This window comes from Mycteria americana, chromosome 2 (genome assembly GCF_035582795.1).
Source record: "Mycteria americana isolate JAX WOST 10 ecotype Jacksonville Zoo and Gardens chromosome 2, USCA_MyAme_1.0, whole genome shotgun sequence".
In the NCBI taxonomy this organism is placed as follows: domain Eukaryota; kingdom Metazoa; phylum Chordata; class Aves; order Ciconiiformes; family Ciconiidae; genus Mycteria; species Mycteria americana.
Window position 1 is genome coordinate 153,409,516 of NC_134366.1, and position 26,378 is coordinate 153,435,893.

General features: G+C 37.5%; 1 protein-coding gene across 11 annotated transcripts in view; it reads left to right on the forward strand.

Annotated features, from left to right (window-relative positions):
- The window catches only part of RIMS2 (regulating synaptic membrane exocytosis 2), a 495,218-nt gene that overhangs the window by 430,639 nt on the left and 38,201 nt on the right, over positions 1-26,378 (forward strand). For all 11 annotated transcript variants that reach the window (XM_075495103.1, XM_075495092.1, XM_075495093.1 and 8 more), the window contains one exon: positions 8,987-9,228. In XM_075495103.1, the coding sequence (XP_075351218.1) occupies positions 8,987-9,228 (242 nt within the window). The remainder of the gene's footprint in view (positions 1-8,986; positions 9,229-26,378) is intronic.

Here is a 26,378-nt window from a genome sequence, read left to right on the forward strand (position 1 = left end):
TGAGACACTTTTGGACCTCAGCTAGTTTTCTCACTAGCCTTCTTTTCAATTCACACACAGTAAGTGGCTGGTTTAGTTCACTGTATCAAAGGAAGGGACTTCTGCATGGATTCACTGCTGTTAGCAGGGTAATAAAGCTTTTCTGTAACTTTGTAAAGGGAAAATTGAAAGTTTATCAACAATAGGTGAATATGAATATAATGGGGTTTCTTATAACTTTAATGTAATTTAAATTAAAAAGTTGTTATAAATTATAAAATTGTTATAAATTGTATTTTTATATTAAAAATGGCCAATTATTCCCTCAGAGATGGTAAGAACTTTTATCAAAAATCTCTGAAGCTCTGTGAAGAATTCAACTGCTAGTGTTTGGAAACAGTTATCTGTTACAGTGTTTTTCCTGCATCACTCATTTGTTGTGGCAATGTTTGATAAGTAACCCAGTGGCCCAACCCCAAATGACTTTTAAATTTGTTCCTATTTAAAAATAAACATGCTAGTCATGATATGGAAAGAGCTATACATCTATTAATTTATAATAATAAAGCAGTGTGCAGAGCTTGATATCTAGCAGAGTGGGAAAGATCCAGTTCAAGAAACAGATACTTCATATAAAAATATTGTTACTTTTATTTTGAGATGTGCACACCAGTTTTCTTTGAATAGTAATATACATAACAAATTACATGATAATCACTGTTTTATTGTTTCCCACCAACTTTATTGTTATAATTTCAATAAAATAAACCTAATAATTAAGTCAGTCCAGTAGCTATTAGAGATTTATATCACAAATTGGTTAATAGGATAATTTTTGACCAAGTGAATCTCAGGAGACTACATCATTACAATTTTGAACCTGCAGTGTCTCTCTTCGATGTGAATGGGCATATGAGCACGTGCATTGGCCAGAAGCATTGTTCCCGTGGAAATGTCTACGTCACAGCTGTCCCCATAATGCTGTTTTTGTTAAATTTCTTCAGCAAATTAATGAAATAAGAGCCTCTCCAAGTGAGTTAAGAGGTCTATTAAGAATGGCATTAAAATTCCTCTCCTCCTTGTAAAAAGCTGTAAACGAAATCTTCAGTGGGTCTTCCAGTCTCACAGGAGACATGTACCAGAAAATACCTATTACAACAATTCAAAATTTGTTAAAATCCTTTCCCTAGGACATCACAGCACACAGCTGTACTCCACACTGGGCAAAGTGGATTTTTACTATTGCAGGTGCTTTCTTTTCATTTTGGATCATTACCAGAGAACTAAGCTAAATGACAGGGAAGTAGTAACATTGACTTTGCACTGGGAAAAAAAGAAACCTGCAGGATCCACCAAATGACTTAAGTGTAAATCTGATTCTCCAATGCATGCACTTTTGATAGAGCATCAAGATTATAAGTTTTCAGTTCCAATTCTTCTGTAAAGAAGACTGCAAAAATACAAAAAAATTCCTCAAAAATCCCACTGACAATATACAGTACAATAGGTGGTATTGATATCTTCTCCTCCACATTTAAAAATATTAATAATATTGTAGATTGGAAAAATGTCTGTGCTTCATAATACTGGTTTCAGTAAAGTGTATTTGTTGGTAAGTGAAAAAAAATCAAGATTGTCATAATAATTTTAGTCTATCAGTCATACTTAGACAGAATAACATTTTTATTTATTCTTTGTAGAATAAGTGATATTCTTGGTAATTTGTTAGTGATCATGGAGTCACTGAGTGTAAGGATTCTGTCCTGCTCACTGTGCTGCTTTCTGCCATGGACGGTTATGGTTCAGGGCCAGGGCCTGATTGAAAAGTCAGTTTTATATAACTTCAGCAGTACTTTACTCCTGCAGAACCCTGCTGATGTGATGTCAACTTACCAGGGCAGTGAAGAGGGAAGAGGAAGGTTTTCTACATTTACTAACACAAAACATCTGTCTTGTTGGTATGTTAGTGAGGAAGATGACAGAAGGAAAAGCAGGGAGAGGAAAAGATGGGAGAAGATGCCAGGAAACAGTTACGGGTTATGGGAAATGACCATTCAGTTCAACGAGTCACTAGCTGAGCTACAGGGCTGGGATTCCTGGTGCTGGGACTTACTGTGACCTGGCAGATGGATTATGATATTATTTAACAAATGAGATACAGGGAAAGAGAGGTGTTCACCTTACAAGAGACTAATTATCTCAGGAGACTTTGGTGAGTCAAGGAGAGAAAAATGAGATGGTGACAGAGGATGTCTGAAAGGATATGATCTGTGCTTTCTGAATGACCATGGTGTCCTAAGATTTGGGTTTGGGCCTGTTGTTTGTATTTCTTGTCTATGGAGAAAGACTGAGTCAGTGTATTTTCCTAGTTTAGCCTTTCTTGTTGCTGCCTGTTGGATTGCTTAATGCGCAGAAAGAATGGGCAGTACTGCCCTGTGCAACAACACAGGATGCCTGCAAAAATCTTAATCAGGTTCTTTAACCTGTGGGACTTCATAATTGCTTTTTATAGCAGTAATGGCTTTCAAGGGAGTCATTGTCTTTAGTTCCTCAATCCCCGTTCTGGTTGGTTTGCCACATATTGTAAATCTCAACAGGCATGATAAAGCATAAGGACTCCCGGGTGTTGGTGGGTTTTTTTAGTTTATGTTTTGTTTTGTTTTCTTTTCTTTTTCTGGCCTAAACAAAAAGTTCCTGAGGAAATTTGGCACTTACTGTACTAATTAGCCAGTTTCTATAAAAAGTTTATGCTTCTGTAGGCAAGAATCTGACCAGCTAGTGAGATGCTGTCCAACTCTGCAACTGGTTAAAAGCTGCAGCCAAAGACTGCAGATTTTTACCTATGGAGACAGGACAAGACTTTCCATTTGGTACATATGAAATAATGAGGATTCTGTGTGTCTGCAACTGCTTCATGGAAAATATAACAGCAGCCAAGAATGCTATCAGTTAGTTCTAAAATTAGTATTTTCTTGTAAGATTATTGAACACCTTTAAAGCACTATTAAGTCAGTCAGAAATTGGGAGAGGTTGGATGAAGTTTCTGACTTGTTTTTTACTTCTTAACATCCAAAAATGTTGATTAAACCAAGTTTTTTTCTGGAACGTGTTTATCGAGGATCTGGAGCATTTGCTCACGCTGCAGTCCACCTCACCTGGTGCAAGAGTTACCAGCCATACTGTTGTATATAAAGTGGCTTTAAAGCAGTTTCTCTGCCTTTAGGGCAGGATCCTTCTGCACTGTGAAATCTTCCCTCTCCTTAACCCAAACCTCACAAACAGTTGCTTTCCTTCTTGGTCAGATATCAAGGAAATGGTCTGTCTAAAGCAGGACATACCACAACTAAAGCAAAGATCTTATGAGACCTACTTCTCTGCCTCCCTTCTATGGGATTTCCTTAAGCACTTTACAGTATTCCCCTCTGGCTATGCATCAACTCCAGAAGGGATCATTTTCCAAGTAGCCAGTCCTAGGCACTGTATTTTGGGAGAGTGTCTCTGCCAGTGTTTTCTAATCTTTCTGTAATTCAGCACAGATATTGACAAACTGGGGAGAAAAACAAGGTAGTTTCTGATTGTCTGCTATAGCAGCAGTCTGGAAAACCTTGACAGCAAATTTGATTCCAGAGAATAATTGCACTCCCTGTTTTGAAAACAAGTGGGTCTCTGCAAAGAGATCTTGAAGATTAATGCCTTTAAGAAATCCAGAAAATCCAGCATTGCATTTTCCAGAAGGCTATATATGAATAGCAGTTTTGTACTTGCTTACTGTTTTTCTTTAAAAGCATTCAGAAAAAGCTTAGGGGCTAGAATTGGCCTGTTGAATATCAGAATTTGAAAACAACCTGAGATTTGTAGTATCATCAAGGAATCTAAGGCTATGTCTACACCAGTAAGCTAGACAGGGCCAGGACATAGTCTTGCTCATCCATAATGTTTAAATAGTTTGTGTCCTCCTTGGCATAGCTTTGTGCTGGACACACCAATACGGTGCCGCTGATTCAGCCCAGGCACAATTCAGGAGACAGCATGGGCCAGGCTCTGTTTCCTCGAGGCAGCATGCCTGAGAAAACCCTGTTTTGGGAAGGATGTAAGCTAGCTGTGTGTATGCAGGCTGTCAAGGTCAGAGAACAGGCCTGAGCCATTTTATTAACTACTATAGATGTGGCACAGGGGTCTTCAATGACAATACGGGCCATATTAAATTTCCTGTCGTAGGTATCTGTCAGTCTGACTCCCCTCAGCTGGCTAGTATGGTATATTTTTAAGAATAATATCTAGTGCGTAGGGTTGTCGTACTCCACCGTTGGCTTTAAAGTACAAATATTTATAGATGTCTTACTCTAATTTCTTTTCTAGTGTTTTATTTTTCATGTTTGTTTTGAAGAACTTCCTGCTTTAGCTTTGAGAACGTATTCCTCTAAAATTTATCCATAGTGTAGGTGGCCACACTATGTTCTAACTGCAGTTAAGAAAATATGCTGTAAAATACATAGGAAGCTGACATGCCCAACTTGATCCTGACTATCTGGAATAATTATCACTTGGGAAAACATAAATATCCTTAATACCTGTTTTGAGTTTGCTTTAAGTAGACTGTTTTAATTGATGATCAAATTACAGAGTTTGTTTAACACTTAGCTGTTATTAGTTATTTAACTTGCTTGAGTATTCCCTTTGCTTGTTTGTGAAGAGATTACAGAGGAATACTGTATTTTAGGAAGGTTGTATAAAGGTACTCTCACAACTGAGAAAAACTAGGAAAGACAGTGATCGGAGTTGAAGGCAGAGTAGAGAAATCTTTCATTTTTCTCTGTTCACTGGAAAATTGAAGCATCTGACTAGTTTCTAGCCTACTTACACAGACAGAGACCTGTCCACAGTTCTCGGTGTCCTCAGGAAGTTTCCTGAATTTAGGGGTAACGCAGGAAGGAACAGTCCCCTGAGAGCTCTGCCCACCGCCCTGCTCTGGTTGACTAGTTGGTCCCCACAAGCCAAAGTCAATGGCCTGGCTGTCACCTTCACTCTGCTGTTGCTGTAGGCTGTGGGCTACCATGCAGCTGGGGTTGTGTGATGATTTTGTTCTCATTTTGATTCTAATAAGGGTGATTATTACGCCATTATGCACACGTGATTGGACTAGCATAGTTAATTCTTTTATTTAATTTTGGGTTTTTTTCCCCATCTGACTGCATATTCTCTTTGCAGAGGATATTAATATCTTATAAGGCACCTTGAGAACCCTGGTTTTAGTAAATATCTATTCCTTGACTCATATCATCTCATAAATTACTTTAATATCAGTTTTAAAATATTGTACATATTTAACTGGATGGGTCTGTGTATGGGTATGTTTGTGTATATGTACATGTAAAGAAAACTTCATGTATAAATAATTTCTGTTTCCTGTTAAGAGAAAAGTTTGTAGGATTTATTCTCTTTTAATTTACTCTATCTTGTATTTCTGTACCTGCGAAAGGAACTAAACCTGACATACAACACCCTATTTTTTCTGGGAATAATCCATTTCTGGCACTATCAGAAGACAGTCTGGATAGAAAGATAGCTTCACTGGTGAGGATACCAAGAATCTACCAAGAATAATTAGTGAGTTAGGGTTTGGATGGCCAGAAAGGGTTCAGAGTGCTGATGAAGGACTTGGCTTGCTCATGACCACTGCAGATTTACTATGAGGTACTATAAGCCACTCAGAACTCTCCTAGTACTTATTTCTCAAAGCTTTTTTGGTGAGAGAGGAACTGAGAAAAAACAAAGCTGTGATGGCTTTCTCCAGGAGGTGTTTGCTAGTTGGGAGCATAACAAAGATGTCTTCTCTGCTGCTTTTACAGAGGGAAAAAAAAAACAGCAAACCTTTAATTAAAGCAAATGTTTTTAGAACTCTACAGGAAAAAAAATAGTTTTGTGAATGAACTTTCAATATTAGCCATTTGTAATAGTATGTGGTATATCCACACAAATCTAAATCTAAATCCCTTTTTCCTTACTTGAATTCTCTTTCCTACTTTTCTCAGTTGGTCAAAAGAACGTGGCTGAATGAATTCTACCTCATTGTTGGCAGGTGTACACAGCAAAGCTTCATTTTGTGGTACAGAAGACTTTAGACAGCAGCCAAGGAGCAAATTTTTGTAATGCATAGTGCTTTCATACTTAACTGCTTAGTGAAATTATGGCAACTTTGTTTGCATGCCAACCTTTTTAAGCACATTGATTTCTTTAATAAGGGTAATTATTGTAATCCATTGCACTTAAATAGAATTATACATCTTGGGAAATGACACATGAAGCACCTCAAAGGCACATTAGACTCAGGAAATGGGAACTTTCTCCTCAGTGTAAGTTTTATGAGAAAACAGAATATTTCTGTTTTCACTGCTATGACATAAGACCTTTCCTATATGTTAATATCACTTATAAAGCAATGCCATAATTATTATTTCCTATTAGTAAATATGACAGGAACCCACTGATTTTCTGGATATAATTCTTGAAAAATGGATCATTGGAATAGGTTGTTCTGCAAGCAGTAAAAATGTTACTTCGCCTATCAGTCTGTGCAGTGCGAATGAGCTCCCACGTGAAATAAGAGAGATTCAGTAATGACTTATACTACAGTCTTTCCCCAAAGGGGCAGTCATAAGGTCTCTCTCCAGGGATCTGTTTTCAAAACAGTTTTAGAAACTAAATAGCTCTAGTTTTCTACTCCTGTGTCAAATTTGAACTGATTTTAGAAATATTGAAAAGAGAGAGACTGGACAGAAAACACAGTCACATTAATCATATTTCCTTAGAAAACTTAGATTAAAAATAGCGTTACTGGACAAGGGGCTCTAAATTTCCGATTCTTAGAAGAATTTTGCATAAGATAAAGTTGAAGGTAGTAGCTCTTCCCAACACTGTTCTTCCTAGATCTCTCTAGTATTTCTTATATGCAAGATAGTTTTGAAGCTGAGGACTACTTTCTGTGGCATCTCCTTTCTGTAAAACAATCCCTAAAGGTGTTTGAAAGAAAATACAGCATGTGATGTCATCATCTGACAAGTAAGTTATCATAGTGCTAAAAAGCCCCAGAAATACAGATCCACTTTTTTGTTCTTCCCTGCCTTCCTCTTTACCTGCATCCTATCCCACTCTTTGCTTAGTGTTAAATGTACCAATGTGAGTCAGTGTGTACTAACATATAACAACAAAGAGAGTTAAAAAAGGATAAGGAAGAAATTTTCAGGTTATCACTGTATTCCAGACTTTTGTTATTGTCTGTCCAGACAAGGCCACTACGGCTCGCTCTCAGCTTTGTTTTGTGCCTCTCCATCTCTTGATCCAAACTCTCATTCATATTTTCCCTTGTAACTTCCTTCAGAAGCACACCCAATATTTTTTTGACTTAATGGCAGAGGTCCACTTCTTCTATAAAATAGCTCTTATGTTTTCCTCTGCATTGTGGCTTAACTCCAAGTGTTTTGTGCCTTCATGCACATGCAGCTGTCAACTAAAGAGCAAAGCACTTTATGGGTACCTCTCAAATATCTTAAATAGTTGCAGCGTTGTTCCAAATCTTGTGCCTCATCCCATTTCCCCTGGAGTGAGTGGGAAGAGACCCAGTGATCCCTTTGCTTTTGAGGGCACTGCATTAATGGCATAGATAAGTTTTGGGCGACAGAACATGTATTATACATAAAAAAGCGATACAACTTTCCTTTTTGGAAATAGATTCAGGCCATTATAGGTAAGGGGAAAGGAGTGTGGGTATACCCACTAAAATTTACTCTAGAGCCATTTGCTGAGCGGTAAAGCTCTAGGAATAGACTTTGCATGTTTTCGAAAATCTGTTTAAAAAGCAAAAATATTCTTTGTTAGTCTTTATATACTGGTGATTTAACACAAAAATAATTTCCTCTGGTTTTCAGAAATATTGCACTCTTTTGTGGATTGTCTAAGACTGTATCTAGTGGGGACTTTTTAGTGAGATGCACTGTACTGAACAGAATAATAAAGGTCTAAGTTCTGTGCAAGAACTTCACTGAAATAGCAATATTTTCTGTGTATTCTCAGGCCCACATGTGCTCCAGAGCTTCCAGGTCTGGATGTGTGTCCAGACACCTACCAGTTAGATGTCAGGGCAAAATTTGGAGAGGTACTGCTGTCATCACTGTAGATTGTCATTTCTATGCAGAGGAAATGGACCACTTCGCCTGGACCACTGGGACATCAGGTCCCTTTGGGGCATGTTGGGAAATGCTGCAGCAGATAATTTAGACCTAGCCATGTAGAACATGTAGAAACAGTCTATAAATGAGTACAAAAGGTATATTGGAATTAAATTCCATTTATCAGTGATGATGATCTAAGTCACATAGCAGCCAAGTGTTGTATGTAATACATATATAATACATGTATTTGTTGCTGAAGAGAGGGAGCAAAAAACCCACGGCTGTTCATTACTGTGTAATTTCAAAATCATAGGAGGACTGAGCTAAACCAGATTACTGAAAACATCCTTGAAATGTCTGGATATTTGGAAACCAAAGCTAGGCTTCAGACTGATATCCTTTCATTTCACTCCGTAATGGATCAAGTATCTGTTTCCCAGAGGAATATAGATTATTTGTGTGTATGTATGTGAGAAGAAGAGGGGCAGACCACTGATTGCAGAACTTAAATTTCCCTAGCAAAAAAATGTATATATGGTATACTGATGTATTAATTCTTTTATATGCTTTTGCTGGTAATGTATTTTAAGACTATCAGTAAAAAGGAGCTTATTATTTAAAACAAAGTTTGATGAGTCAAGTATGTTTACAGGAGATCAAACAGGAACCTAGAATTAAAATTGCTCCTTTTTACCTCTCAAAAACCAAACCCTACCTGTGTGTATTAGCTGCTTTTACCCTCCAGTCTCCCAAAACCTTCCATCTGAAACCTGTCCTTTTCTGTCTTCCCTTTTTTACTCTTCTTTGTCTGCGCTGTTTATCCATCCACTGGCTGACAGTGTCTTTACATCCAAAATGCAAAGCAGACAGATGGGCGCCTCAGGAAAGAACATGACTAAGAGCACCAGCATCGGCGGGGACATGTACACACTGGAGAAGAACGATGGCAGCCAGTCGGACACGGCAGTGGGCACTGTTGGCGGTGGCGGCAAAAAGAGACGCTCCAGCATTGGTGCAAAGATGGTCGCCATCGTGGGTCTCTCACGAAAAAGCCGTAGCACGTCACAACTCAGCCAAACTGGTAGGAACTGGATTTTTTTCCCCTCTCAAATTATCATCTAAATGTACATAATATGTATGTATTACGGTTGAATCATTTGGATACCCTGTTGAAGTTGCCTAATCAACAATATTCTACGGAATGAAGAAAATGGTCAAACATCTTTTTTCTCTGGACATTTACTAAACTATTTCTTTTTAGCAAAGATCCTTTTCAGGTTGGACTGAGGCTTTTATTTTCTGCTTGCTGGAACCTGCTTAATGCACTAATTCCTTGCTTCTCAGGAGCCAACATGAGCTGCTGTACTTCTGTTTGGGGGGAATTCTTACTGCGGCTTTGTGAAGGGTTGCTGACATGTTGCAAAATTCCTCTGCTTTTGTCACAAATAGTGTTTGTGAATTTCAATAGGGGTTTGGTTTTTTTTTTCACATTGGAACATGCAACCTTATTTTGAAATGAAAGAATTTTCCTGAACAAAATGATACATTTTATTACTTTAGTACAACTGTTTTATTGCTTTTTAATTCATTTTTTTCAGCCTACAAGCGTCTTCACCATCAGTATAAATTTTCCTCATTTCTGTTTATCTCAGTTAAAATTTGATACTGAAATATTCTACCTAGGAAAAACGGAGAGTTTTTCTGCTTTAATGCCTAAAGCATTTAAAATTTTTTTTCTATTCCTCCTGTTTCAGGGAAAATCCATATAATGCACTCTGAAAAGCTCTCATTGTCAATTAAGGAAGCAGTACAGGACAAGTGTATTTTACATGGGAAAAGATTACGTGTATTTAAATGACATATAAAAAAAGTGTTTAAGCCATTTATATAGTTATGCACATATATATATATTTATATTTCAAGGTATATACATAAGATACATTGTATGTTCAGTATTTAAGCAAAACTGTCGTAATGTTGTCATGTGGTTCAGCATAAGTTTATAGTGTTCAGCTATGTGTGGTCCCATCTGAACGTCTCCATTGTCCTAACCACCATTCAAACATCAATAAGGGATTTTTCAGTTCTCTGGAAAGTTTGCAGTTTATATCGTGAAACCAAATGATAAGAGTTGTAATGTACAAGTAAATGGAGCAAAACGATGATTTGCAATGTCACAAATTGTGGTAAATTCTATAAGTAAACTTTTGTAGGAAGGGGATTTAAAGTACCGGGAAAGAGTAGAAGTAAAAAAAGAGGAGAAAGGAAGGGTAGGCAAGAGGGGTAACAGTACAGAAGAAGGAGGAGCACAGAAAGACAGCAGGGAGCTTGAGTGTGCGTCTTAATGAATGTGATATGAGGCAAGAGGGAATGAAGAAGAAGAGGGGAAAGAACGTATACAGTGAAAGCTCTGAATATCATGCAGACGCTGATGACTCCATCAGTAGACAAGTCTTTGCAGCAGTCTCATGTTTTACCAACTCACTTGCGGGTTACGGAAATGGCAGTTTCATATACATTTCTATTTTCTCTGAGTTCAAACGAATGTGAGACAAAAGATGAAGTCATCTTTATACAGATCTGGGAAGTGTCTGGTTGGGCAAGGAAAAATAATAGCCACTTTCTCACCTAGAAATCTAAATTCTACTCATGTGATAGTACACAGGTATGTAACTGTGTCAAGTTATCAAGTAAAATACAATGCACTATATCACTAGTTCTGATCTAATCTGGTCTCACTGTAAGAGATATTAAATGAAGGATGACAGCTCTTTGTATGCTGTTCAAGTATGTCTCAGCACTAGAGAGACTCTGTATTGTGTGGCTTGCCTAGATTTGATTTAAATACCGCGCTGTCTTAGTTATTTGGGACTTCTAATCTGAAGTTTTTCTCTCTATTATATCCAGACAGTTGCCCAACAACTGGTTAGATGCTCAAGTCAGGGACAAATGTGAAATGTAACTCTCTCAAAAGTACTCAAGGTCTCTTGACCCATTGACTGTGAATGAGATGTTCTGGACAACTCTTGAATAAGGAGCTGTATTTCAGTGCTGTTAGAGGTGCAGCAGAAACCAGGGGTGCCTGCAAGGCTCTGGCCGGCAGCCCTTCTCCCTTGGCTGCTCCCTGGGAGAGGTCTGTGCTCAGTGCTGGCCTGTGCCCGGCCCAGATGAGAGCAGCCAGTGCAGCTCCTGCTGCTGCCTTCTGAAAATGCCGCTCATGTATCGGCTGGAGAGGGGTTGTTTGGTGCAGCCGTTACCGCACACCAGCTCCTGCTGCCCTATTTGACAGCACTCCTGAGGGGGCTTGCCTGGTGGCCACATGTGGCCGCACCTAACAGGACAGGCAAGTGCATCATTTAACTAGTTGGGTCATGCGAGCATGCTGGTCATGCGGTGAGCAAGGCCGTGGCCACGTGCCAGCCCCTGGATGAAGTACGTGTATGGTGCCGTGTCTCCAGGGATACAAGGTGATGGCCTGTTGGGTGGGTGAGGGTGAGGTCACATCACAAAGAAGTGTCTTGCACGTCTTAAGCATCCATCAGTGCATCTTAAAGAAAATATTGGACACCAGTGTTATACATGAATGCCAGAGGTTTAAAACTTGCAGTTAATGTATTTAATGAATTTATAAATTTCCCTGTTTTATCTCATCATGTTCCTGTTTTCAGATGGTAAGTGCCTGCACAAGGAATCGTGTATTGGTACAAGCATTGATACAAGGGCTGGGATCAAAACGCTAATGTGCTGTAGACATCCTGTAAGAACAGTTTTCTGGAACTGAGAGGCAAGGCATACTCAGGTGGCAAGGCACTGGTACCACATAGAAACTGATGGAAGTATAAAGGGTGCTTTGGTAGTTTCTGAAGAAATTGTGTCATTCAGTTGATCAGCTAAGTATCTCCTTACATATCAGGCTTGAAAAAGCATGCCGATATCGTGAGATAACAATAGTACTTCTAGGGAAAGTTGTGATCATATTTATAGCAACTAGGCTTTTATAAACTGTGTGCTCATATGGAAGTCAGTGAAGAAATGCCTATCAGTATCTCTGAAACTTTTTCCAGTGTTTTGTAAAGCATAATTTTATTTCAGTGGTTTTCTTCATTCATATTTTATAACTAAATCTATGCCAGAAGTTTTTTTGAAAGTAGGTCATCATAACTGCTTTCAGGACTGTGAATCAGGCTCACAATAAATGCCTTAAAAGGTCTGTTTTTACTGTCTTTTCAAATTAATTTTATGTTATTTCTTGTTATTTGGCATGGTATTAAGAAATTGACACTCAAAATACATATAACAAAGTATCTTGTATTCTGGTCTGTAATTCTTTTAGTGTATTCAGGCAGGAACAGTTGTTTGGGTTTTTGTGGGTAAAGGGTATGTTGATCTGTTGTTATAGGTGGGAGTAAAAGGAGTAATTGTAGTAGTAATAACAATACTACTAATAATAAAATGTATTACCTAATGATATTTTTATTTCATTCAACTATGGCTAGTGTTTATTCTGTGTTGGAAGGCCTCCAGAGAGAGAACTGAATACATCTGAAATATGACAAAAACCTGAACAAGCAATGCTCTTTTCTCCTCAGATATATACAGTCTTAAATGCCTAGCAAATTGCTAATCTGGTAACTTTGCTGACCAAGCCCATCAAGGGTAATTTATGAGAGTAAAATAATAATTCAAAAAGTTGAAAAGATCTGACCTCATTAACATAGGCACTAGGAACTGATCTTTTCAGATTATCATAGCAAGAGAATCCAAGTGTGTTCTCATATCCATTACATGAAAAGATCTTAAGTGGTGCTCTGTGGATCACTATTGTTATGGGAAAAGAAAGAGCAGAAAAAATGCCAGTGTTAAGACCATGGGAATACAGCAAACATGAATAAAAATTGATGAGACTCATTCTCTGGTTTCCATTTGGGCTTAAAGGAGAGTTGTAATTTATTTTTTAAAAGTTCATACTCCTTTTCACAATGTGTATCACTGCTGTGATAATTCTTTCCTATTATTTGATTTAATGAAAATTTTAAGTGTGAGTATATACAGGATCAGTATGTTGTGAACTGATTTGATTTATTTCAAAGCAATTAAAAAAAAAAAAAGACCCTGGAAATTCCTGCAATTTCTTTAACCTTGGAATCGAGCTAATGGTTGGATGGCACAAAAGTAATTTTACTTAAGGTGACTTTTACTTAAGGTAAGACTTTAGTAAAAGTCAAGATACTACAGAGTAGAGTGGCAAGGTAAATCAGAATTTATTTTAGTTCTGGTGGTTCCTGCACCTTTTCAGTGCTACAAAAAATAGCTAAAGGAATACTCCCTACACTTGAGTCAAGCCATCATTCCTAGAAGCTAACATTTGGTGGGTTAGAAAGAGTTTATGTTGTAAACTTCAGGTCCTGATTCCACAGGCATTCTTCCTAGTGGAAAAGCTGGCTTTCTTTACAGAGGAAAATAAAATACAAAATGCAAATCCCAAGCAGCATCTTAACAGTGTTTGCTTAGCTATTCATATCTGGAATGCAATCCTTTTCCTGCTGGACAGCCCTGAGGGAACTGATGATCAGGTTTCCATACAGGTGCAGACCTGTAACTCTCAGTTAGATTTCATTAATGAGTGAAGTCTTTGCCCTCTTCCGATTACACAACCTGAGATCTCCCTTTCAACTTACATGCACTGTCTCTGGCAGGTGGATACCTGGGTGTCTTGACTTCGCTTATTTAGCTGACCTTTCTCCTTTAGCCGGGAAAATATTTTGTCTTTTCTTTAGTTAGCCAAGACCAATTGTGTTTGTAGGCTGATTATATCCAAAAGCCCAAGCAGTTTAATTTATGTTTTCAAGACTTTTTTTAGGATCTGGACCACACCACAGACCATACACACTAAAACATTTCCTCTGTCTACATTCAGTCACATGTCCAGAGCCCAGCGCGCTCTCGGAGACTGAGTCCCATGACATCTTTGGGTATATGATCGCAATAGATGGCATCTATTAAAACAGATGGCAAAAAGCATGTAACAGCATGACTTGAGAGTCACCAGGCAGTAATGCCTGCAGAGAGGTGTAACCATGTGTTTGAACAGAAATAAACTGCCCTTGTGTGTCTCTGCAGAGCGTTACTCCAAGGTACCGTGCTCTGGAGGGCCCTGCACACGTGAACCTAGCAGATGACGCTAGGTGCCAACTGACACTGCCTGAACTGCAGTTTCTCTGTGGCGACACGTTGCTCCATGTAAGCTAATTACTCTTTCTAATAGGTGAATTGACCCAAAACAAAAGTTGTGGGAAAGCATTGGAAAACTATTAGAAAACTATGCAAGGTCAACCAAGACATAGACAAGTATTAAAACCTATTAAAATCTCCTTAGAACCAAAAAGCTTTCTTTTCCTTTTTTTTTTAATGACCAAGATAAAGACTGTCCCTCCTTTAGCAGCAAGACAAACTTTGGCAAGATGCTGTATGTGGCATGAAGTTATAGGGCTGTAAAAATAGAGTTTGGGGACAGTGTGCCATGGTGTTCTGAGCTCTCTTAATATCCTTTATAATTTTGGTGGAATTAAACTATGACATTATACTCTTGAAGTTATATTTCTCTGTAGAAAAAAAAGCAAAAATCAGTTGATTCAGTGCAAATAAAATGATGATTGCACTTGAGAGAATTAAATAGCATTCATCAAAAAGAGGCACTTCAGTTTTAACAAATTCTGGAGAGGTCCAAAGGGTAACCCCAGTGAAACAAGATTAAAGTATTTTGAAATTTTGATATTTTATGGCTACATCTTTTCTTAGAAGTAATGTAAGAGAACTAGGTCTCTCAGAGCTAAAAGCTTGAGTGGGATTTTATTTTGTCTATGTGTGTGTGTGTGTTAAAAGCCAAATTTTGTATTTTATATGGTTCGTAGGGTGTTGAAACTATGATCTAAAGTGCTGTATTCATAAGTAGAATAGTCTCAGTTATGTCCGTCATGAACCAACCATGTAGCCTGTAGAGCAATTTCCTCAATTACTGGAATGATTGAAGGGAATCTGTTGGGAACATTGGTCTTGGTCTTGTATGGAATTTCATATTTCTCAATTCAAAGTTTGGATTTATATTAAAAACAGTCTTCTACCACACATACAGCACATATGTTTCCTATTATAAAGAAGATGATTAATCACTTCCAACAGTGGTGACTAAAGGAGAAACTACATTGATCGCCTTTCATTGTCTAAAATGAGATAGAATATGGTAAGCAAACAACTTACTAAACTAAAAGTGTATTTGTTTTCATAATATACACTGTGATTTTCTATCCCTAGAATTAATTTATGTGGCCAAAATGACAACTGAAATTATAATTTACTACTTTTAATCTGGCCATGCATTTTAATTTTTTTTAAATCACATATGTAATTCAGGTGATTTGAAGCAAGCCATTTGTTTGGGGTTTTATGTCCTCTCCTATTCCAGAGACAGATTGCTAATGTTAACAAATTGCTCTAATGTGTAGTATTATATTCGTGTCAGTATTCTTGATGTGTAATCTGATTTAGTTTCAAAATAAACCCCTATTACATTAATAGAAATATAGGATTAGCAGTTGACAAGAGATTAAGGCCAATTTGTCCTACTGATTAGCTGAGAATTGTGACCTGAATCCTTTACCAAAGAGAAAGTACCATTATAATAAATACATTACCAAGAACTTTAATCAGCTTTTACCAAATAAACTCTGGAGAGTATGCTAATAAATAAATAGACTCTAATTGCAAACTAAAAAGGCTGACTACACAGGCTTTTAAATATATTTTACTAAGGTGATATATTTTTGTTTTTAAATTGTTTTCTTCCACATGTGGGAAAAGACTAGGAAAGAAGATAAGGCAGTACAAAATTTATGCAACTCTCCTCAATGGATTTTCTGTAGAGGAGGTAGGTATATATTTGAGTCCTCGTATTTTCATAAAGCTTCTGTGAGAGATGGATGCAGTAAAAAGAAATATAGCTGAGGTGTCAGAACTGAACTCCAGGCAATGCTAGCTAGGATCCTATAGAAGTCCTCTGGAAGACACTTCTCACACACGAAGTGTGGAAGACGCCTTATGCCATATATAAGCAGAAATTCCAGGCAGATGAGAAGGAATTCCTGTAATGAGACTAGGAAGTAAGAATAAAAGGCCTAATTTTGGGGCAAAATGTGCAGATCATGTACACCAACTGAGCAATACTGCCCCAGTCACAAATTACTCATTGAACTTCCTCTCCTAATATGCCGTTACCAACTCAGTGAGATATACACCTGTGAGATTTCCAGCTGACTGTGGTAGAAGTAAAACTAAATCCCCTGGCTGTAGGCATTTATATGATTAAAAACTTCTACTTATATTTCCAAAAATTATTTTCTGTGTTGCCAACCCTTTCCTTAAAAAGCAGCTTACTTATATTACCACTTGATCTCATTAATAAGGGAAAAAAAGGAGAAAGCTATAAGTGAGATCAGAACGTTTAGCTTGACCTTCCACAAGATTTTTGTCTTCCCGTAATTAGAGGTAAAAATAGAGAGAGAAATGTAGGGTGATCTTTCTTGGTAAGAATACTGCTAAGCTATCTTTTTTTATTCAGAACAGAAGAATTCTCATAAGATCGCTGCTAAAAAAGTATATACATCTCATCAAAAAACTTTAAAGCTGTTTTATTTCTGTTTTCAGAGTAAACAAGATTTGTTCTTTGTGTTGTTACATAAGGAAAACCCATCACGGTCCTTCCTGAATTAATTCAATCTGGAGAGCATTTCTTTTTAGGCTATGTGAGAGCTATTCGACAGAATAATTTAGGCTTTCCTTAAGAAAGTTTCAGTTTGAAAACTCCTTTTGGGATTTTATAATCCCTTCGTTAACATGTGATATAATATATGTGAATTTCTTGCTGGATATTCTGTGAAAAAGGGCTCTGACTTCATCCTACTGAAACTTCAGAGCGAAAAGAAGAACTTTATAGGGCAATTTCATACTTTTACTCTGGCAATTATTCAGTTTTCGGTTTGCCTGAAATGTCTAGGATACTTACCTGTAGTTACAGTTCTGTGTATCTATATAGTTTATACTTCAGGGAAGAAAATTCAGTTTTATTTGTTTCCAGCTGAATAATTTTTCTAGTATTGTCAATTTTTTACATAGCCACCTCAATGACTACTGTTTGTATTGTTCCAGAAGGATAATACTTATCTACGCATTGCTCTATGAACCACCTTCACTAAATAACAATGTGCCATGAAGGAAGATTTACTTCTGATCTCCAAAGGCCAGCAGGAAGAGGGCTGTTGTACTTTGCTCTTGGACAGTTATCAGAAGCGTGGTTTTAGCACCATAAATAAAAAAATATGACATTTATATTTACAGATTCATTAGGGTCGCATCTTTTTTTAATTTAACATTTCATAATAATACGGGATTTCCTTCCTTGTACTTAAATGGAATGAAATGTTAAAGGTCCTTTAGCAAGTCATATCTCAATATTGAATTTATGTCTTTAACACTACCCATGCCATCAGCAATACTATTAATACCCTTTTGATAAATGAAATTTTGTTTTCTAAGGATAGAAGGTAATTTATAAAATAATTACATGAAAGTAAAAAATCGTGAAAATAGCCCCAAAAGTAAAGGTGCCATTAGAGGCACGCTTTGTAGACTAATTCAGAACAGCTCTCTGGCCTCAACTGGTATGCAACTTCTGTGGATGTTGCAGTATTAAAAAAGTTCAGTTTTACTGTACTCTCATATTGCCCGTTTCAGCTGTCTGTCGTATGCCTGTACTATAAATAAGAGTAATCTGTGCTCTCCATAGGATAAAATGGGGAGGTAAACATTATCGTACTTCTGCTTTTAAACACCGCACAAGATATACAGCTCATGGGAAATCATGCAGATACTGAGAATACAGTTGTGTGGGCTCTTCATGCTTCTGGACTCTTTGTGCTGATGTGATGTCCCTCATAATGATCTGGGATATGCCTCCTAGGCATCTCCAGACCATTTAGATTGGCTTTGTCTTCCATGGAAGAAGTGTGATGATGCTATTACTCAAAACTTATATGTGCCACTAACAGAAAACTCCTACAGGAGAAATTATATTAACAACAGAGTAATTTAAAATTAGCTAAGTGTACTAGTGATGATTCACAGAAAATACACAAGCAACCATTCAGGAAGCTGAACCCTCTACTCACAAACAAATTACCCTAACCATTAGCCTACAGTCACGGCTCTCTTATCAATGTTTTATTTGACCTATTGGGTCTTCCTTTTTTCTTTTTTTGGGTGCTTGCAAAAACTTCAGGTTGCAAAATAGTGCATGTCAGGTATGTGTCAGATGGTGTGTGCCAGGTACTCTCCAAGAAAGTGGGAAATGTTTTAGTCTTCAGCAGGGGAGGGGCTCTGAACCCAGATCTCCCTCCATCATGGATACATCCTCTTGGTTGCAGTATAGAACTGAGATTCGGTTTCTGCTTCTCGAGAGATGTAATACAAGAAAGCAGTGGCCAAAACTACATTTCTTGAGCAGAATCCTGTAGCCGCAGTTTGTAACGCTTACCACATTTGTCCCTGAGGCAGAATGTGCAGGACCTGTGTTTTCTGAATGCTGATGTGTAGGATAGGTCCCTGCCATGTCCATGTTGGCAAGAGTCAGTAGCTTCTCAATATACACAGAATCAAAATTAGAGGGAAAATTAGGATTAAAAAAGCTGATTTGGGGGAACGTAGGCACCACTGGGGCTATGAGCAGGATTTTATTTCTTTGAAATGAGATGCCAAATTCCTGCACATTTTAGGCACTTGTATCCATTTTTAAACCATTTTTATTCATATCTGACCTTTGCCGTCTGTATAGAGAAGTGAGACAAACATGGGGAAGGATGGAACAGAAAAGAGAAGTTACCTGAGACCAGCAGAAGTCAATGGAGAGCCAGAATATAAGCCTAAAACTTGTCAAGTCCCTATTCCCTGCTTTAGCAACACAACAAAAAAGAATTTGTGAAATTATTTTTTTCTGTCCTTCCGGGTGTACATTCTGCTTCCTAACTATGCTATTGGACAACTCCAGGTTAATTTTTTCTTTTTCAATTTGATGAAGTAAAACACATCCTTATACTTAGCCATTACCAAATGCTTTGGGAATGGATATTGAGCGTTTTGAAGACATCACAAGTGCATCTAAATTCAGTGGAAACTTGAGAATCTAGTTCAAGGAGTGCACTGGTGAACTGCATATTTTAGCTACAGTTTTTTTATATTTTAGTAGTTTACGACTGAAGAATTGCTCCAAGATTTTTCTTAAATGTCAGCACAGGTTTTGTTATTGCATTTTGATTACTGCTTGAACAAAGTGATAGGATTTTGTCCAATACTCCTAGGCATATGTAAAACTCTCAGTTAAACTCTCTCTTCCTGCTCAGGGAATATATTAAGAAGCAAAAAATTGTCATTGAGAACATGTCACAGAAGGAAGAAAATATGCAGGTTATTCTCAAACCATTCCTAATGGAGCATGTTTAGGAAAAGGTGAATGATTGATTCCTTAACAAAGGCAAAAGATTATTTTTTTCCTCATGAGCTAAATAATTTGTGTATGGTTCTTTGTATATTTGCATAAGATGAACAGAACCTTTGGGAGATACTTTCTTAGCAGTCCTAATCAAAACGTAGTCTCTCTAACATGGGGAGGGGGGTTGTCTTTCTATACCTATTTTTAGGAGTTTTTCCTATGTTTGAAAGTGCTTGTGTGAATGACATTGAATTTTTTTATTGTGATGATCTTTTCATTACAATATGAAATGTTAAACTATATATGTTATCTTACATGAATTAAAACTCTGCTCCAAAAGTTACATTCAGATTTTATTCAGTTTTGTAACTATAGTACTCTAATATTTAGGTTTTGCCATCATCTAGGTAGAATTTGGTGCCAGCAAAAATTATTTTTAGCTCAGTCTATGAAATCACATTGAGACGTAATTGAAAATATTCACAGTAATAAGTACTCCTCTTGTTACTATTTGCTGCAGTAAGACCTGTCAAGAGTAAATTTGTAGTGTGAAGGAAAAATTACTTCCCTGTGATTAACTAAATTAATTAATAGTTACCAACATTACTGAGTTTTTTATAAGGTGGAAATCTTAAGTATTTTTCAAAATGTAAAATTAATGCAATATTTTGTGTGAAACCTGCTATGATTAAGGCAGTGCCATATTTAACTAATATATTAAGTGGAAAAGATAACATAGTAACACCTTACAAAATAAAACTGATTTTTATAGAAACTCTGCATTGTAGATGTTCCAAAATCTGTAAAGTACCATGTTCTAGCAAGGTGATATTCTACTTGTGTTTTAATACAGCATGAAAATATGCTATGATATATGAACATCAGAAAAATTCTTTACAGATCTGTTCTAATTTAATAACTGAAGTAATTTACTCATTGATTTCTGAATTCTATCAGTAAGGAGTACTTTTTTTTGCAATAAGCATTCATATAAAACATTATGACTTGATTAGATGTCAATATTTTATAATTTTGCCATTACTTTTTTAATATTTGTTTTAATATTTTCAGTCATTTCAAGAGTATGCAAGATTGGGTAGTATTTTTGAAACCTTAAACTCACAGATTGGAATCATTATCTTTTGAAAATTCATGCATCCTGAAAGGGTCTTCAGAACTAAAACAGGACCACTATTGAATTTGAAGGTCTAGCTAGAAGCATTGCCTGTGTTTCACCAAAATGTGCTTTTTCTTGAATAGGGCAAAGAACCTCTTCTCCCCGATATCAGCTACATTTCCTTGTTATGTCACTCTTTCTCCGTTAGAGATGGCCTCTTTGTTTCACAAGTCGTACTGGGCTCCCTGCTGTTCTCAGGCATATCTGCAGAGCAGGCGTTCCAGTTGTTTCCTTGGTGGAATCTGTAGGCAACTGAAAAGTTGTTTCAGTTTGTGATCTCTGTATATACCATGAGTTGCATTACTTGACTGAAAATTGAGCTCCCCTCCAGAGAATGCAAATAAAATTGCTTTATATGAATATGTGTAACTTGGAGGAAGAAAAAGGTTCAGGCCGACTTTTTATTATTTGCCTGTTGTAAAGACATTCTAATTTTATTTTTGAGGTTGAATATTGTTTATGAATGTTGGAAATTAGCTGAGTACATGTGTTTGCTATTAAGCATATGAGTAGTTCCACTGAAGTTAGTAGTACATTTGAGGGATACCAACCCTCACAAAGGGAGGGAAGACATGTGAATCCACTTTTCACACAAAAGCAATCCTGTTTTCTGCTTCAGCTCTCTTTCTTTGCTAGGACCACTAAAGGATAAGAACTAGAGAAACCCTTCAGCTGTCTCGCTGTTGCCATTCCTTCACTTTGTGGTTTAACTTCACCATTTTATCAATAGCCAAAGTCATGTCTTCATCAGTAAAGGGACAGAAATGCCAGGAAGTGTCGAAAATCACTCCCAATTAAATAGGTAAAATACATAAAAGTCTGGAGAGAACTGTTCTCTGTGCTGTTCCATCAGCTACCCAGTGGCTGAAGACCATACTGCCGTAGGAGTTACCTTTAAAAGCACCACTTCTCAGCTAGCGCGCAAGCTGAGACTCCTCATATCCTGTTAATGTACTGACAGAAGCCAGGTGCTAGCAACAGCTACCCGGTGGAGGTCAGGCTGCATGAAAATGAACAGATCAGTCAGTCCAGCAGCTTCCTTATGGAGAGGTCTGTAAGTCCTCAGTGCACAGCAGAAGTCATTAACTTGCATGCCTTTTGCTATTCCATTTAAGCAAGTGCTTTCATGCAGCGTGTTGGCAGATTATAGGAATTGTTGAACAGAACCCCACCGGGAAAAGGATTCTTTGCAATTTTGAACTTAATTTTCTCAGATGGTCCAAACTGGATCTTGGCTTTTGCCGCCATGCTTGTCTCTTCTTTAAACACGAGATGAATCTAAACATGTGCCAGTTCTGTCCGTGTTGCATATTCTCAGCTTTCCTGGACTGAGGAAGAAACTTCCTCTCATTTGATTTTACCTTGGTGCCATCCCGTACTTATCTGGCATTTGAAGATACTCAGTATATATGGAAAGGAATCTGAAGGTCTCCTGGAGAGACCTCTAAAGCTCTCAATCTTATGATCACTTAAGGTTACATCTGTACAGGTAAATAAAAAGACCAGGGTCTGCCTCTGGTTCTGAGAGCAAGATCTGGCTGATGTTCGTATGGCTAACCTATGTTAAGCTTTCCTCAGAACAGGATCACCTCATCCCTAAGATCTATTGGAATCCTCCCATGCCCATGCTGTCTCCTGAACTGCTTTTTGGGAAAGCTCTGCTAGCTTGGGTCAAAATAGTGGCAGGGAGTGGACTAAGAAATCATGAGGATGCTTATAAGTCAGTGTCCTGCCCCTGTAGTCTTTGGTACTATAAATACAGCCTGAGAAAGTTAGTTTCATGCAGTCACCCCTCCATGACGGAGGATTTATTTGCCTGTGTGCACCCTCCATAACACCTTGTAGTTTTATAATGCCTTGGTTAATTTCATCTACATTTGAATGAGTAGACCACAAAGATAATTAAATTCAGGAGGATAAGGTGGATGGCAGAGCAATGTGCTCATAATACTTACCTGCATGTAAATCCTACTGCAGCCTCTATCTCCAAGTTGATTATTCTAAGTTTTATAGCTTTGTGTTTCATAATTCTTTTTTTTTTTACATATATATAGGAGTATGGACAGGATAAAAGTGGCTGAAATCACAGTCAGTGATCACACAGGTGAAACTCATTAAAATCCTTGAACTTATTTTCCATTTAATTTTTTGGCATATCACCAAGAATTATGTTGTCATCTGAAAATATTTTGTAGGTAGCTAATTAGCCAGTTTTAGCTAATTTGCATTCCTTCCCTTTGGCAGAGTTAACTGCGTTTTCCAGTTCCACCTTCAGCCCATCAATTCCTGCTTTTTCTCCTCCTCTCATCCTGAGTTATGCATGTCTGTCCTGTGTCTAAACACCAGAGAACTGAACACACTGTTGCTTTTTTGTTTTTAGCAAAGAGAGAGTTTGGATCTCACTGAAAGTAAGTAGCCTTGACATGGAAGCAGACAAGAAAGCAGACATGAAAACAGTGACCTCCTAGGAATTTTCTATATTCTAGAAAAAAGACTTGAGAATTAAAAATACTAAGAATAAACTGTTCTGTCACTTCTTATGAAAACAGATGCCCATAAGACATTGGTCTTAAATCAGGATGAAAGGAAGTTACTGATATCATAGGATAATACTGATATCAAAGGAAGGTAGCAAGGTATATCTGACTAGTAAAACTGTACAGATCCAGGATGAAGGGCTCAGCATCTGTGGCTGGTAGCAGGCAGCCTGTTGAGAAGATCTTCATCAAAGATGAACCACAGCCTGAAAGCAGAAGAGATTGGTGAGGATGAACAACAGCAGGAGGCAGCAAGGCAGACTTTAATGTGAGAGAAAGAGTCAAGAGGTGAGGGAAGTGGAGTATGGAGAAATTCAACAATTATTTCAGTGAAAGGAGAAGTAGGCACACACAGGAGGGGTCTAAATGACAGCATGGGTCTGACTGCGGGTTAGACTGTGGGAATCAGGAACAAGGGGTTTAGAGGAAGAATAGCAGCTGGGGAAGAATACAGCAAGAGGGAAAAGCTTTTGTGAAGGAGAACTGTGTAGCACTGCTTGAAGTGACTAGGAAAACCCTTCTGAGAAAGCAGAGTACATGAGCAACTCAGATAGAAATTCCTTTTTTTCTAAGATGTCATGCTTTCTTCTTCATTCCTCTTAATCCTTAATTAATTTTCTGTTACTGTTTGGGCTCAGTAATTATTTATTGTTAGTGCATCACCTGTTGGTTTTTAATATTGAACAGTTATAAAAGTGTTATAATTTCTAATAAGCAAGAATAGTAATTGAAACTCGCTCCTTTGTTGGGGACAGGAAATCAGATTATAGTTTCATAGGCCCAACTTCAATGCAATAAACAAAAACAAGTAAGCTTATTATATTATTATTTATATATTATTATATTATAAATATTATATTTATTTTGAATTAAAGTTTGTCTGGATTTTCATCTGTTACCTTAAGATGGCTTTTAAGGTGCCTTTTTGAAGTATCCCATTTGATAATGAAAACTAGAGGGAAAATGTCCAATTCTTTGAAAAAAAATGTACATCCAGCAGCCTCAAAGAAAAAAAGCTTGATTTAAATATATGTTTGAGATGTACACACAAGTTTGAGATGTACACACTTCTCAAATACATCAAAAGTACATGTCAAAGATATATGTATATATTATACACATATATACGGACATATATTTATATATACAGTATCTATATAAATATTTTGAGCTTTTTTCTTTCTTCCTAACTTCACTTGTTCTACAGATATTAGAGGCATCGGAGCCTACACCTCTCCTCTCAACAGGGCAATAATCTCACCTCTCTTACTCGGCATACTGCAGTTCTTGATCAAATCTCCTAAATCCCTGGAGCTCTCTTATCTCTCTCCCACATCCCCTGCTAGTGGGAGACAAGCTGTGCAAATGGTGACTGGCACAGTCCAACCTGAGCTCAGGCTCCTTCACAGGAGCACTGATTTGCTGCTCTTCACAGACATTTGTTTTCATTAAACCAGTAGGAAACTAATACCTTTAAGAACTTTATATACTGTGGAACTTGAATGCAATTTTTCCATAGGTTCAAAAGTTAGTAAGGAGAAAAAATATCCACATGGGCAGACAGCACAACCATATAAGAACCTTTTCCTTAGGAGATGTCTAGAAATGGCATACTTCGCTTTCGTACCGAGCAGCTGCAGTTACCCTGTCAGGTTGCAGCACTGGGTGTTGGTGGGCTCTCGGTGCATCAGGACAGGATCATTAATATTGGTGGTATATTTCAGTCCTGAAATGGAGCTTTTCTCATCTTCACTTCTCAGCCGGGGCTGAGCACAGAATTGCCAGCTGGATGCTTGAAGTGGGTTGAATGCTTGGTCGTGAAGTTTGTTATGTCTTTCTGAGGGATTATGTCGTGAATTGGGCTCTCGGTCAAATTTACAGCCAAATCTATGTAAGTGAAGCTAGTAAATTAATTTCTTCCTAACAATTAATAGTATATTGTAGACATGCTGACTTATTTTTAAAAATGTAACTCATGCAACAGACAGCAACTAACAGCATCATGCCAGGAAGGTCTCTGGTCCTTTCCTGAATGGGCTGTCGGAGAGTGAAGACCCTTGCTCTGGCATTTGCAATGGCTAGCTGGATTAATAGAGTTCTCTGCTTCTAATTTCTGTAATTCTCCTGGTGAAAACTGATATTTTCTATATATGTGATAGATATTATTCTGATTTAACTGCTTCATTCCTGTGTTCCAAACTGAAACATGGTGAGAAAGTCACCTTTCTCTGTCAGCCAAGCAACAGCTTGACTTCTGTGACTTTTCCATGCAAGTTCTTCTGCACTGTGTTAGTTCTTCAGTTCATTTTGTAATAAATTTGCGGTTAACAAGCGTACAGGACTTTTTTCTTCTGATCTGTCAAGAGGCAACTTCAGAGACAACCTACAGATCCTTCTCCATACGCAGATCACGTACAAAATTTAATATATTTCAGGCATGAGTGAAGAAGGCCATAGAAGTGCTCCAAGAGAGAAGGGTGAGATTCACATGCAGGTGTGGAAATGATTTCTTAGTGATGACTGTTACTCCCACCCACTCCTTCCTGGATTGGAAAAACACTAAAGCTTTGTTATGCAAAAACCTAAGCCCTAAGCAGGAAGAAGATCAATTAAAAGAATGAGTGAAATGAAATGAAATGAAATGAAATGAAAGACTTCACCATTGATTATTCCTGGAGCTGGTTTTTTCTGTTATTTTCTTCAGCAGTTTATGATTGATCCTTGCTTAGCTTAATAAGTGTACAGTACTTATTTTTACTAGACAGGAGTATGACACAGGAATGATGAGACTTGATATTGCTGCTCTCTGGGCAAAAACACATTAGTCTGGGCCTGCCTGTAGAAAAAAATGTAAACAATGTGGTTTTTAAGGCAAACACTATTTTATAGTAACACCCTTCCCCAAAAGTAGGCAAGTCCTCTTCTTATGCTATACAGTTCTGTGCCGTAGATGCACTTCTGCAGCCCAGGATATCTTGGTT